The 12,568-nt window shown below is 46.3% G+C and overlaps 1 protein-coding gene across 2 annotated transcripts in view; it reads left to right on the plus strand.

The window, feature by feature from the left end:
• The window catches only part of Blnk (B cell linker), a 72,754-nt gene that overhangs the window by 39,126 nt on the left and 21,060 nt on the right, over positions 1-12,568 (plus strand). For both annotated transcript variants that reach the window (XM_059258203.1, XM_059258195.1), the window contains 3 exons: positions 1,441-1,604; positions 6,177-6,258; positions 7,744-7,812. In XM_059258203.1, the coding sequence (XP_059114186.1) occupies positions 1,441-1,604; positions 6,177-6,258; positions 7,744-7,812 (315 nt within the window). The remainder of the gene's footprint in view (positions 1-1,440; positions 1,605-6,176; positions 6,259-7,743; positions 7,813-12,568) is intronic.

Below are 12,568 nucleotides of genomic sequence, written 5' to 3' on the forward strand. Positions count from 1 at the left end.
AAGGCAACATACTCCTGCTATGTTCTGTAGGTTCACCCTGTCAGTCTTGTGGAAGAGGGAGGCAGCTTCACTGTGTGGAGGAAGGAAAGACTGCCACGAGAGAGCTAACTGTGCCATGGTTACATTCGTGGTAGGGCTGGGCCTCTCAGCTCCCACACTGGCATGCACCAGGCCCTGCCCCATCCACTCCCCAGTGGATGTGGTACCTGACTTTGTTCACTCATTACAAGGATCCTGAGAGGGGAGAGGCTGTATTAGGTGCACACGGCAAACCAGAAACCACAATTCAGTTACTCCTCAAAGCCTGCCTTCTATGTTTTGCTACTTCACGTGGTTTTAAACATTGCATTAAGAATTCTATATAAACTCCAAGAGCTAGAAATAAAACTAGCAATGACAGGCTCAGCAAAGCAGATGCCCTGGTGTGTGAGCACAGTGAATGTGACATTGCCCACATATCTCAGACAAAGAAAAAGCAAGTGCTAAAGGTAAGAATGGGCACCAAGAAGAGCCATAGTGTCAGGGTGTGACGAACAAGGTAACGTCACAGGAGGAAGCAGGAAACCCAGCAGCCTGCTGTAAGCCAGTGTGTTGCCTAGGTTGGAGAATGCCAGGGCATCCCTAAGCTAAGAACTTCTGAAAAACATGTCAGTCCAATCAGAACTCAGCTCACAGCTTTGCTGGGCAGGCTGGGTATCTGAAGCTCTCACAGAGCATGGTGGTATCAGATCCGTTGACTAGGCATCCATACAGCACCAGCTGCTTCCCCTGCAGTTTTTCTTATTCCTACAATAACTCTAAGGTAGAGAGCACGAGCTTCTGCTTTAAAATGAGCAGTTGCAATTGGTCGAAACAGGTGCAGTTAGTCGATGGCGGAGCAGAAGGAACCCAGACCCCTTAGTTAGGCTTCAGAACCTGGACTCTCAGATACCTGCAGAAAAAGAACAGTCCTGGACAGAGCAGGGTCACCTGACTTCTCCAGGAGTTGAGGAAAGGAAGTCCTTGGAATAACCTGGGGTTCCTGAAGGACTTTAAAAACCCATCACAACCAACTTCCTCCAGAATTAGATCCAGAGTGGGGCCACTTTTAAAGCCCTCAAGATGGCACTCATGTGTAAACACAAGAAGAACCACACTCCCTGCTTCTGCATGCTGCTTCCACCCACTGCTCAGCGGGGTGTTGGACTCTCAGCTCCCTGGAGCCTGTGGACTTTTATCACTCCCCTGGGAATATGGGCCTAAGGACCGTCTGCTAGTTAGCAGGTAGGTAAATGGACAGTTGAAGCTTTCAGCCCAGCGTTCACTTGGCTCCTTTAAGAACAGCACACTGACCCTTTGCAGTTACATAGGTGCCTTTGGCTGTGTGTTTTCCAGATCCCCGTGGTATCCACATAACGAATGACCTAGAGCCTCTTTTGTGTTGTTTCATGTTTGTTCAAGACAATCGATGCAGCCAGCGACACTCTCCGCCCTTCAGCAAGTCGCTCCCCAGTAAGCCTTCCTGGCCTTCAGCGAAAGCAAGGCTGGCCTCCACTCTGCCAGCTCCCACCTCTCTACAGAAGCCTCAGATCCCCCCCAAGCCCAAAGACCTCCTCGATGATGAGGTAAAGTAAGCCTGCTCAAAGGGCCACCTAGGAGGGGACCCGGAGGGGCCAGGAAAGTAGGCCTGAACTGGTCTCCCTCCCTCCAAGCCCTACTGTCCTCCAAATCCCTCAAGGTGACACTGAGGGGAATTTGCTTTCTCTAAAAATGGCACACGTGACCCATTTTAATCATGCCAGCTTTCCACAGAAGTGCGGTGGATGTACTGGATCTGTGTCTCTCCTGTCGTCCCTGTCATGTCTCTCAATGACCTTCACAGCTCTTGCTTCCCACTCCTGCCCCCAGCCCCCGGGAATCCAGAGACCCACCTCACCAGCCTCCCCTCGGTCAGTGCCTGCCTCATGAGAGTCTTCCTCCACTTGGGATTGGTGCCTTTAGAAAGCAACCCAGTGAACTGGCCAGGCTGACGATGGCTGCCTGAACCTAGTGGTCCTGGCCCCCACAGCATCTGCATTTTAATGACAGAGACAACCCTTAGTTGGGGCACAGTCATTAAGATTCTCCCCCAGGAGGACACTAAAGACAGCTCTAAGCCCTCAGCAGACAGACTCTTACGGAAGCTGCTCGAAGAAATCACTTGTTTTGAGAGGCCTGTAGGTGGCAGAAGCTGTGGCTTGGGAACCTGTTGTGAAATGACCTTTATTTGCGGCTTAATATAATTTCCCATCAGGAGATAGAAAAGAGAACCTTTTAACGCACAGTAGAGACAGCTTCTAGGTCTAAATTCCTTCTGGTCCTGTCAGCTCTGTGATTTTGGGCAAGCTGGTCAACATCTCTGAACAGTTTTTTCCCCCTTACTATTTTGATATTTATTTAATAAATAGATAGATGATAGACAGAGATATAAATATATTTTTAATACACACACAAAGAGAGAGAGAGAGAGAATGTTCCTATCATATTCTAGACTTTATACAAAGCCAGTTCTCTAGTTTCTCCTGAGGATTTAAGGTGGCCGTAGCCAGCACTGAGTCCGAGCTGCTGAGCCTCATGGTAGCTCAGTTCAGTTGTGAATGGATTCTGGTCCCTTTTCCATTTATCATGGGCTCCTATACCATGTGTACACCTTTATCCTGAAAGGCTCCTCACTCCTGTCACCTCTACACACTTCAGTGCCCGACTCCTGCACTAGGGAGGGCAAGAAGCTGATGGCAGCAGACTTAGGGAGTGGTGGGTTCTCAATGCTGAGTCAGTCTGTCTGTCAGTCAGAGAGGTGATGCTGTCTCTTTAAGGAGGGCACAGGGTGACAGGGAGCAGTAGAGAGAAAGGAACCAGTCAGACTCTTGGCCGTTGGCCAGTTCACATGAAGATATGAATTTAGACACAGACCAGACTCCGTGGGCTGTGCCGGGGTCTCCGTTTCCGTGATTAGGTGGGAGGGAGCTCAGTGAGGCGAGGCAGAGTTCCGCACACCGCATCCCTGCAGAGGGGGCTCAGGAAAGCCTGCAGCAGTGGGAAGAAGTATAGAGGAGACTATGTTCTAGGAGGAGCCGGTGGAAAGTTGAGACTTTAATAAAGGTTGCAAAGAAAAACCAAAACAAGGGACTGGGTGATGGTTCAGCTGGTGACGGGTTTGCTTTGCAAGCAGGAAGACCAGAGTTCAGTTCCCACAGAAGCCACACTAAAAAGCCACGGGTCGTGAGGCTTGCCGGTAATCCCAGCACTGGTGGAGACAGGCTGGTCCTTCAGCCTGACTGGCTGGCCAGCCGAAGTTAATTAGTGAGTAAGTCCCAGGCTGATAAGAGGCCCTGTCAAACAAAGAAACCCAGTCTCAAAACACAAAAAAATAAAAGTAAATAAAACTAACTAAACAAAAAAATCAAACAAAGCCCACAAAGTGGTCAGCACCGAAAGAATGACTCCTGAGGTTGTCCTCTGGGTACACGTGTGCTCCTGTACATACACACACACACACACACACACACACACACACACACACACACACACACACGACTGAGGAGGTGGCTCAGCTGATAGAGTGTTTTTCTAGCAGAAACAAAGCTAGAACATTTCCAACACCACATGAATCAGGAATCGTGGCAGAGGCCAGTAGTTCCATCATTCAGGAGGGTCAGGGTTCAAGGTCAACCTTGCCTACAGAATGAGTGAAACAACCAGGCTAGGCTACATGGGACCTTGTCTCAGGAGAAAGAAAATAAAGACTCCACAAAAAAGAAAAAGAAAAGACAAAACCCACACACATGCACACATACACACTCAACTTTTTCTTTTTCTAGTACTTAGAACCTAATCACCCTTAAAACTTGTATTTTTTACTTGTTTTGTTTGTTGTTGTTTTGGGTCTTTTGTTTGTTGGTTGGGTTTTTGTTCTGTTTTGTTGAAACAAGGTCTCTCTATGTAGCACTGGCTGTCCTAGAACTCACTCTGGAGACCAGGATGACACTACAGCTATGGTTTTATAGACTGTCCATGGGATAATAAAGTTTACATCAAAACATCACAGTAATGCCTGCAGTCTCTTTAAGTTTGTGATGTGTCTTCAGTATGCACTTGTTTTGACAGGTAGCAATTTTAAATCACTGAATTGCAGTACTGGAAATGCACATTGCATAGACCCTCTCCTTGAACAAACAGAATTTGTTGGGATTGGATCAAGTCTTTTCTGTCATTGGTCTTTTGGAATAAAAATGTCTTGGTTCCACAAATAGCATTACTCTAAATAGATTGGATTCTAGGCAGTATAGATAGGACGGCTCCTATTGAAGGTGAGGAAGAGATGAGAAACAGCAGCTGACTGGAAAGAGGAAGAACTCTAAAAGAGAAGTGGAGGGGTGGCTTGCAGGAGACATGCAGGTGCATCTGAGTGCTTGAAGTTCTCAGCACTCAGACTGGGTTCAAATCCTGTATCTACGGCCTTGTGCAAGCTATGTGTTTTCTCTGTACCTCAGAGAGGGTGGGAGTACCCACCTGACAGGGCTGTTAGGATGGCTAAGTGAAAAGTCGGGGTTTTGTTGTTGTTTTTGTTGTTATTTTGTTTTGTTTTGTTTTTTGCTTCTCTGGTAACCTTCTTGTCAATCTATCAGGCCAGATTAGAAAATTATTTTTAAGACCCGGGTAGCTCATTTGTGTTTTATCAGTATAAAATCTCTCTCTCTTTCTCTCTCTCTCTCTCTCTCTCTCTCTCTCTCTCTCTCTCTCTCTCTCTCTCCCTCTCCCTCTCCCTCTCCCTCTCCCTCTCCCTCTCCCTCTCTTTCTCCATTAGTGGTCCACTGGTTGTTGACAAAGACCAAGAAAATTTAGTAAAGAAGTAACTGATTTTAAAAAAGTAATGGTGCTAGAAAAGCTATATATCCACATGCAGAATGAGGAATTTGACCCTCTCTCATGCCATATGCAATATTAACCAGAAGTGGATCATAGATATGAAACTATTGGGCTCTTAGAGGGAAGGAAGCGCAATTAGACATCTTTATGGCCTTGAGTTAGGCAATGTTTTTTAATGATACTAAAACACAAACAGCAGAGAAAAAAAGATACAGAATGTGGACTTAAAATTTAGATCTTTGTGCCAGAAGTGATGCACCAAGAAAGCATGAGGAAAGCCCATTACACATGCCTGTAATCCCCACCCCGGGAATCTGAAGCAGGAGGACTTCAGTTCAGTGCTAGTCTATGCACATAGTGAGACTCAAAACTGGAGAAAAAAAACACAGGTCATATATATATATATATATATATATATATATATATATATATATATACATATATGTGTGTGTGTGTGTGTAGGACATACAAGGAACTATATACTGTAACAATAGAAATGTAAATAACCCAATTAAAAGTGGGAAAGAATATTAATAGTCAAAATTACGTATATGGATAGTAAGTACCTAAGCAGTAGCCATCAAAGGAATATAGATCCAAACTATAAGACATATCTAAAGTCATATTAGGTATTTCAGAAGCCTGGAAATCAAAGTACCCAAAATTGGCTGAATATTGATGTAGCAGTCTGAATGAGAATGGCCCCCATAGTCTTAGGCATTTGAACATTTGGTCCCCAGCTGGTGGCACTATTTGGGGAGGTTTAGGAGGTGTGGCCTTGCTGGAAGAAGTATGTCACTGGGATGGGCATTTGAGTTCATATAATCTCACCCCACATCCAGTGAAGGCTCTGGTTCACACTTGTGATTAAAGATGTGAGCTCTCAACATCCTGCTACCATGCCTTCTGTTTGCTATTGTGCCTCCCCGCCATCATGAGTGCTTATCCCTCTGGAACCCTAAGCCCAAATAAACTCTTCCTTCCGTAAGTTGCATCTGCCTCTGATGTTTCATCACAGAAAATACAACTGGTATTATACACTTTACTTGAGACTTCAGTAGCCATGGACTTAGCACTCATGGGACAGAGTCTAGTCAACAAGCCCCTGTTGATCCAATGGATGACTAAATGCCAAAAGGCACCCCATTGTAAACTTCACCTCGTGCAATTTTCTAGTATGTGAATTGCAGCCCATTAAAGCTTTCATAAAAACAAAAATCTCTTTCTCTCACAGTTAACTATGAACTTACAGTGAGCATGCTCTTCATGCACTTCTATGTTTCTTTTAGGCTGATTATGTGGTCCCTGTGGAGGATAATGATGAAAACTATATCCATCCCAGAGAAAGCAGCCCACTGCCTACTGAGAAAGGTAAGCGTTTGGAGTTTGGAGTGCCTGAAAACTTCTAGCAGTTAGCCTGCACCAGGCTGTTCAGCAGTAAGTGCTGGGGAACTCAGAATTGACAGGGCTTCTCCTCTGTAACCACACCCCCTTTGGCTAGGGGAGCATCTGGTTCAGAGCCTTTCTCCTCCTTCCATGTTGACGGTTTTAGACCCAGGTTACAAAAACTCTGGAGTGTAGCAAGAGTTTTCCTGCCTGGCCCACCTCAGGACAAATCTCTCTCACCTGCCAGACCCACGGCCGCTCAGACCCGACCAAGTAAACACAGAGACTTATATTGGTTACAAACTGTATGGCCGTGGCAGGCTTCTTGCTAACTGTCCTTACAGCTTAAATTAATCCATTTCTATAAATCTATAGGTATAGATATACAAGGTATATATATAGGTATAGATATACACACGTGGCTTGTGGCTTACCGGTACTTTACATCTTCCTTGTCCTGATGGTGGCTGGCAGTGTCCCCTCACCCAGCTTCCTGTTCTCTCAATTCTCCTCTCTGTTAGTCCCTCCTATACTTCCTGCCTGGCCACTGGCCAATCAGTGATTTATTTATTGACCAATCAGCAACACATTTGACATACAGAACATCCCACAGCACTGGAGCTATTAACTTCAGCTGCCTCCATGAAGAATGGTTCTCAAAAGCTAACGCTCACGGGATTGCAAGCCACAGGGTGGACTGAGAAACAGTGTACTGCAAGCAACTCTGTGGAGGAATGATAAAGTGAGAGCCCATGTACTCTCATCCTGGCTCTTTAGTTCCACCTGTCTCAGGCCTATGGGATGCTTTGTCTGTAAATCCTGCCAGGGATAAGAAATGCTATTGCCAACACATCTCAGATCAGACTTGGAAACAGCACCCTCCAGAAATAGTGACTTTGGAAAATATAAAAGGCAGGTGATATTTCCCATCTAATAAACTGGACCAGAGAGAACTGTCCTCAACTTTCCTGGAGTTTTTGTTTGTTTGTTGTTTAATAACAATGCTCTCCTATACTCCCCAAGCATGAGCAACAGCTTTAAGACCAAGCCACCCAACACACAAAACAATACCTACACATCCCCTCTCTCCTCCCCTCAAACCATCTCAAAATCCAAGAGAATTTGTGTATGGAAGGGAAAGAGTGATTGATTTGGCACCACCGTGTATAGTTTAATATACTTTTGATTAAAACAAAACAAAGCCCAACTCTCTTTTGTCTCCCAAGCCTCCAGGGGGGGTGACATTCTGATCCACGTGTACTTTAGCAGACCATCTTATTTCACTCATTTAATCTATCCAATCCAGAGCTTCCCCACGAGAAGATTTCTGTGGATGGTTTATGTGACTAATAAGGGTCATGGAATCTTTGCAGATTCTCTGGCTTGACCAATCATCTTTCTCTCTACAAGAACTTTCCTCAGTGGAACATGCCTGTAATCACTCCATGTGTGCATATTTTTGTATTTCAGCTCCCATGGTGAATAGATCAACCAAGCCAAATAGCTCAAAGCCAATGTCACCTTCAGGGAATGTCATAGGTAAAGTATATGTATGGTTGCTTTGGTTTTGAATCTATTCCAAAAGAGATTCACAACTAAGGTCATACGTGAACAATCACCTATATCCCCAAGTTTTCTGATAATGGGGAACAAAGTCTTAGTCTCATCGATGCCCACAGGCTTCCTGGCATTGCCCTGACCTCTACCCACTGGATTCCAAATCATATCCCTAAATGTGATGGGCAAAAATATCCCCACATGGTGCCAACGATCTCTGAGTTGGGATCAACTCCTACTTGGGTGAGAACCACCAGTTTAAAGAAATCAAGCAGCTCAGTCCATAGGGACTTATCTCCCAGTGAGAATTTGGAGAGAGTAAAATGTCTGGTTGGTCTATAGCTTTTATCAGGAAAGGATAGATAGAATCTGTATTTATGAGCTTTCTCTAAGTTGGTATCATTTACAATTCTGTCCCCCTACCCCACCTCCCGAAAAAACTTGAAATTTACAAATCCCCATAAGTGTGCAAACTGAATTTCACACTAATGCAGCCCAAATTGTTGCAGAATTGCTGGATGGAATCTTTGTGTGCATGCTTCAGAGTATGGGATGCTACACCATCTAGTAATAGCAGAAAATAACAGTCTCCAAGAATGTTTGCAAAGAGATGGAGCTCTGGGGCTTTCCTGGCTGACGTGGAGGTGGGGTGGGGTTAACAGAACAAACGAAGCTGAAGTAGAGTGCTGTGGAAAAAAACACAGAAGCAGGATACACTGAGGACCTGTAAATGAATTTCCTAGCTGAGAAAGTAAGCAGCAGTTGGCACCCAACCTGCACCTTTAAAATGAACACTTCTAGATTTCTGCTCAAGACAGAGATAGAGATGGACGCTGATTTTCCCTCCTACTTTTATGCTTTTGGTACATCATCTACCACACTCATCTCTTAGAGTGTCCCATCCAAGAACTGGGCACATTCAGAAAGGAATGTGGGTGCCTGTTGGGGTCATCCCACTGATGTGCCCCTTGGTCTGGCTGCACTCTGGGAGAGCAGAAGGGCCTAGCTGGTGAGTAGAGGGGTCTGTCTCCACTCTCTCTTCATGGTCACAGAAAAACGCTAGCCCTCTTTTCGAGAGAGGCAACAGTGACTCTGACCTGCATAGCAAGCCTCCAAAGAATAATACAGACTCCTGGCTAGAGAGAAGTACTTGGGTCCACAGCTCACGTGGCCATGCCTCTTGCCCTCTCTGAGCCTCTGTCTGTTCTACTCGGTGTTAGTGAGGGGCAGGTGGCACATTTGCAGTCCCTAGCTCTCTGACAGCACCCAGAGACACTGGGGTATTCATTGCAAGACACTGATAACAATCCTGTTTACTAATCCTTTATGAGTTATGATTTGAGTATTATATAAAACACTCACCCATCTTAGTATAAAGTCAGTGATTTCTATGAACCATGACGTTTATAGTAACACATTATGTAATCGCTACCCCATCTCACTTTTAGAAAATGTCCATGCCCACCCAGCCCCCAGGATGAGTTATGTCCATTTTTATAGTCGGTGTCGTGCCCACTTCCGGCTCCAGGCAACCGCATGTCTGCATCCGCTGCTGTAAACCTGCTTTTGCTGACATTTCACATAGACAGAATCACTCACTAGGCAGCTCTGTGCATCTGGCTTCTGAACATCTGGCTCTTTTCCCTCACTATAAAGTTTTTAGCCATCACAAATTTTTGCTCCTTTTCTGGATTCTGGCTGTGTCTAGCTGATTCTTAAAATGTCAGATTTATCCTGTTGTCTGACCATGAACAGTGAATTTGATGAGGAGTGTCCCATTTCACAGAGCACCTGAGACTTTTTCGAAGAGGTCACCCAGCCAGTTTGATGACAGAGAAATAAGTACAGTTCTATCTTCCTAAGACCACAGTGGATTTTTTTTTAATGTATTTGTCAGGGGACAGGGCATGCTTTCCTTGGTACACACGAGGAGGTCTCAGGACAACTTTGTAAAGTCGGTTCCCTCACCATGTGGGTTCTGGGGATTGAACTTGGCTCCTCAGGCTTGGCGACAAGCACTTTTATCTGTTGAACCACATCACTAGCCTAAGAGCATGGGTTTGCATCAGCACCATGCTTTGCTTCCCCAGACTGCAGCTGGAAGGCCCTCCTGTCTGCCAGCTAAAAGCTATTTATGGAGAGGAAAGAAAAGGGAGATGTCAGTGTACTGGTTGGGGACATGGAGGAAAGGATAACTCAGTAGAAAAACCAGGCAGTGGTCTAACAAAGGTTGGAGTGGGGGTGGGGTCTGACTTAGACCTTTTATCTGCTTCCTAATTTTTCAGACATGGTTGCCCCCTTTGCCCTGAATTCTTCTCTCTGAATATGGGTGGCTAGCCTATTTGCAGTGTCAACCTTACTGTTCAATTTTACTCAGCTATCAGATGATCACAGTGGGACTCACACACCATGGTCGGATGGCATTTCTCTTTATTTTCATGTCACAGGTACAGCTCACTGTATGTGAGGGAGCACAGTAATAAAACTGTGGACATGACTGCTCCATTATTGGGGGAAGGTTTTTATTGTGAGTAAAAGAGAGAAAATATGCAAAGGCACCTGGCAGAGTCCAGAGCAGAGAGAGAGAGAAACCAAGTGGCCACGGCCATGACCAGGACCAGGGAAGCAGGGGCAGGGGGAGAGAATAGTGGAGACGGCAATAGAGGATAGAGCGTAGCAGGAGCGTGACTCGTGAGAAGAGCGAGAAAGCAAGGTGATAGCAAGACAGAGAAGAGCAGGAGGTAGAGAGGATGTGGGGTGAACAAATCATGTGGGTTATAAGGAGGATGAGTAGCTGAGGGAGGGAAGGGCCTAGACGCTAGTGTGGACTTTGAAATGTACAACAGGTACTTGTGATACTGAGGGAGCCTCGAGGGGGCAGCACAGGCTGACAGCTGCCGCAGGCATAGGTTAATGGAGAGTCAAGGGAAAGGACTCCTTTTGGAGGATGGGGGTGGGGTTGGGGGTTGGCGGCTGTGGATTTCACAAGTTCCTGAGGGATGCTAGCTTCTATCTATCTGCCTGAAATCCTTCTATAGTCCGTCTTGAGCTCCTTTCTGGATATATGGGCAGTCTGAGACCCAACACTTAAAAATGTGCTTTCCTTTCTTACATGTTTTCTAACATTGCATTTAAGTCAAGTAAACCATAAGTAGGAGCCGTGCCGGAGAAGGCCCAGAGCAATCAGGACCACCCACTCTGTTTTGCCAGCGTTAGTGACATTAGCACTCAGCTCAGCAAGAACGGCTCTGCACAGAAGTTAAGAGAGTGACCCTGTGGCCTGACTTTCAATACGTTTTTTCTTTTTGGTTTTTCGAGACAGGGTTTCTCTGTGTAGCTTTGCGCCTTTCCTGGAACTCACTCCGCAGCCCAGGTTGGCCTCGAACTCACAGAGATCTGCCTGGCTCTGCCTCCTGAGTGCTGGGATTAAAGGCATGTGCCACCACCGCCCGGCTGACTTTCAATACTTTTGAAGGCCTTTTTCTTCAGGGTGAGATGCCAGGAGGACACATGTCTCTTCTCCAGGCACCCTCCAAGGGACCTGTGAATGCCTCGGTGCCTCCCACAGACCAGGTCCTCAGTGACACTTGGTAACCCATTTCTGTGTTGACAGGAAGCTAAAGCAGTACACTGGGCAACAGATCTGACCCAAGCTTACCCTAGGGCATCTCCTGCGCATCCACTAAGAACTGGGGACCGCTCTCTCTGGTAGCCTCTTATTCACAGCTTGGGAGATGGCTCAGTGAGTGTGAGCGCTTACTGGTCAAGATGAGAACCTGAGTTTGGCTCTCTAAACACACATGTAAAAAGTCAGGTATGAGCATGCATGGAACTATAACTCTGGCACTCGGGGCATGGGTAGAGACAGGAGGGTCACTGGAACCTGCTGGCTGCCAGCCTAGCTCCAGGTTTAATGCAAGACCCAATCTAAAAGGAATCAGGCAGAATAACGGAGCAGGACATCTGGCATCCTCCTCTGTTCTCTACACACATGCACAAGCACATGCGTGCATGTACACCACACACAGTGTTTATTCAGTTCAGTTTGACCCATCACAAATTCTCATCATGAACCTTCTGTCTTACTGAGCAGTAGTGTCCAAGCAGTCCCCGTGTGGGGAATCTGTTGCCTCTCTCACTGCTTCCTTTGTGACTGTCTGGCTCTGTTTTCAGCCAGGCAGGTGGGGAGGGTGTGAATATATGTCCAGGTTGCTGGGTCCCTTCTATGAGTTCAGAAGATGTGGTGTGGGGAATGGCCCAGCACTTGCCCTTACTTGGCTATGAGTGCGTAGACATTCTCTGGTGTGCATGAGGGGCAGACACTGTGCTGAAGTGTGACACACATGAACTGGGAGGGCTGTGTGCACCAGGAGGAGTCGGCTGAGCCCATATGTCTCTAGACACCTTTGTTGAGCATACCTGTACAGCATACTCGGGGCAAGTGGTATTTCTTGGCTCCCTCCCAAAGGAACTTTTGTGTGTTTTCACTGGTCTCTCAGATTCAGGGTCCTTGAACTTGCCTATGAGTCTGAGGAGCAGGTCTTCCAGAAGCGTTAGAGTGACATTCTAACCTACAGCCTGTGTGAGAGTTGTATGTTGGCATTATTTTCTTTTCTCATTTGTGTATATATTTGCGTTGTGTAGGCACAGATGTGTGGGTGCATGTGCATGTGTGGGCCTGAGACAGATGTTGGGAATCACCCTCCATCACTCTCCACATTACTCCTTGAAGCAGGGT

The sequence above is a fragment of the Peromyscus eremicus genome, chromosome 1, assembly GCF_949786415.1.
Source record: "Peromyscus eremicus chromosome 1, PerEre_H2_v1, whole genome shotgun sequence".
Classification (NCBI taxonomy): domain Eukaryota; kingdom Metazoa; phylum Chordata; class Mammalia; order Rodentia; family Cricetidae; genus Peromyscus; species Peromyscus eremicus.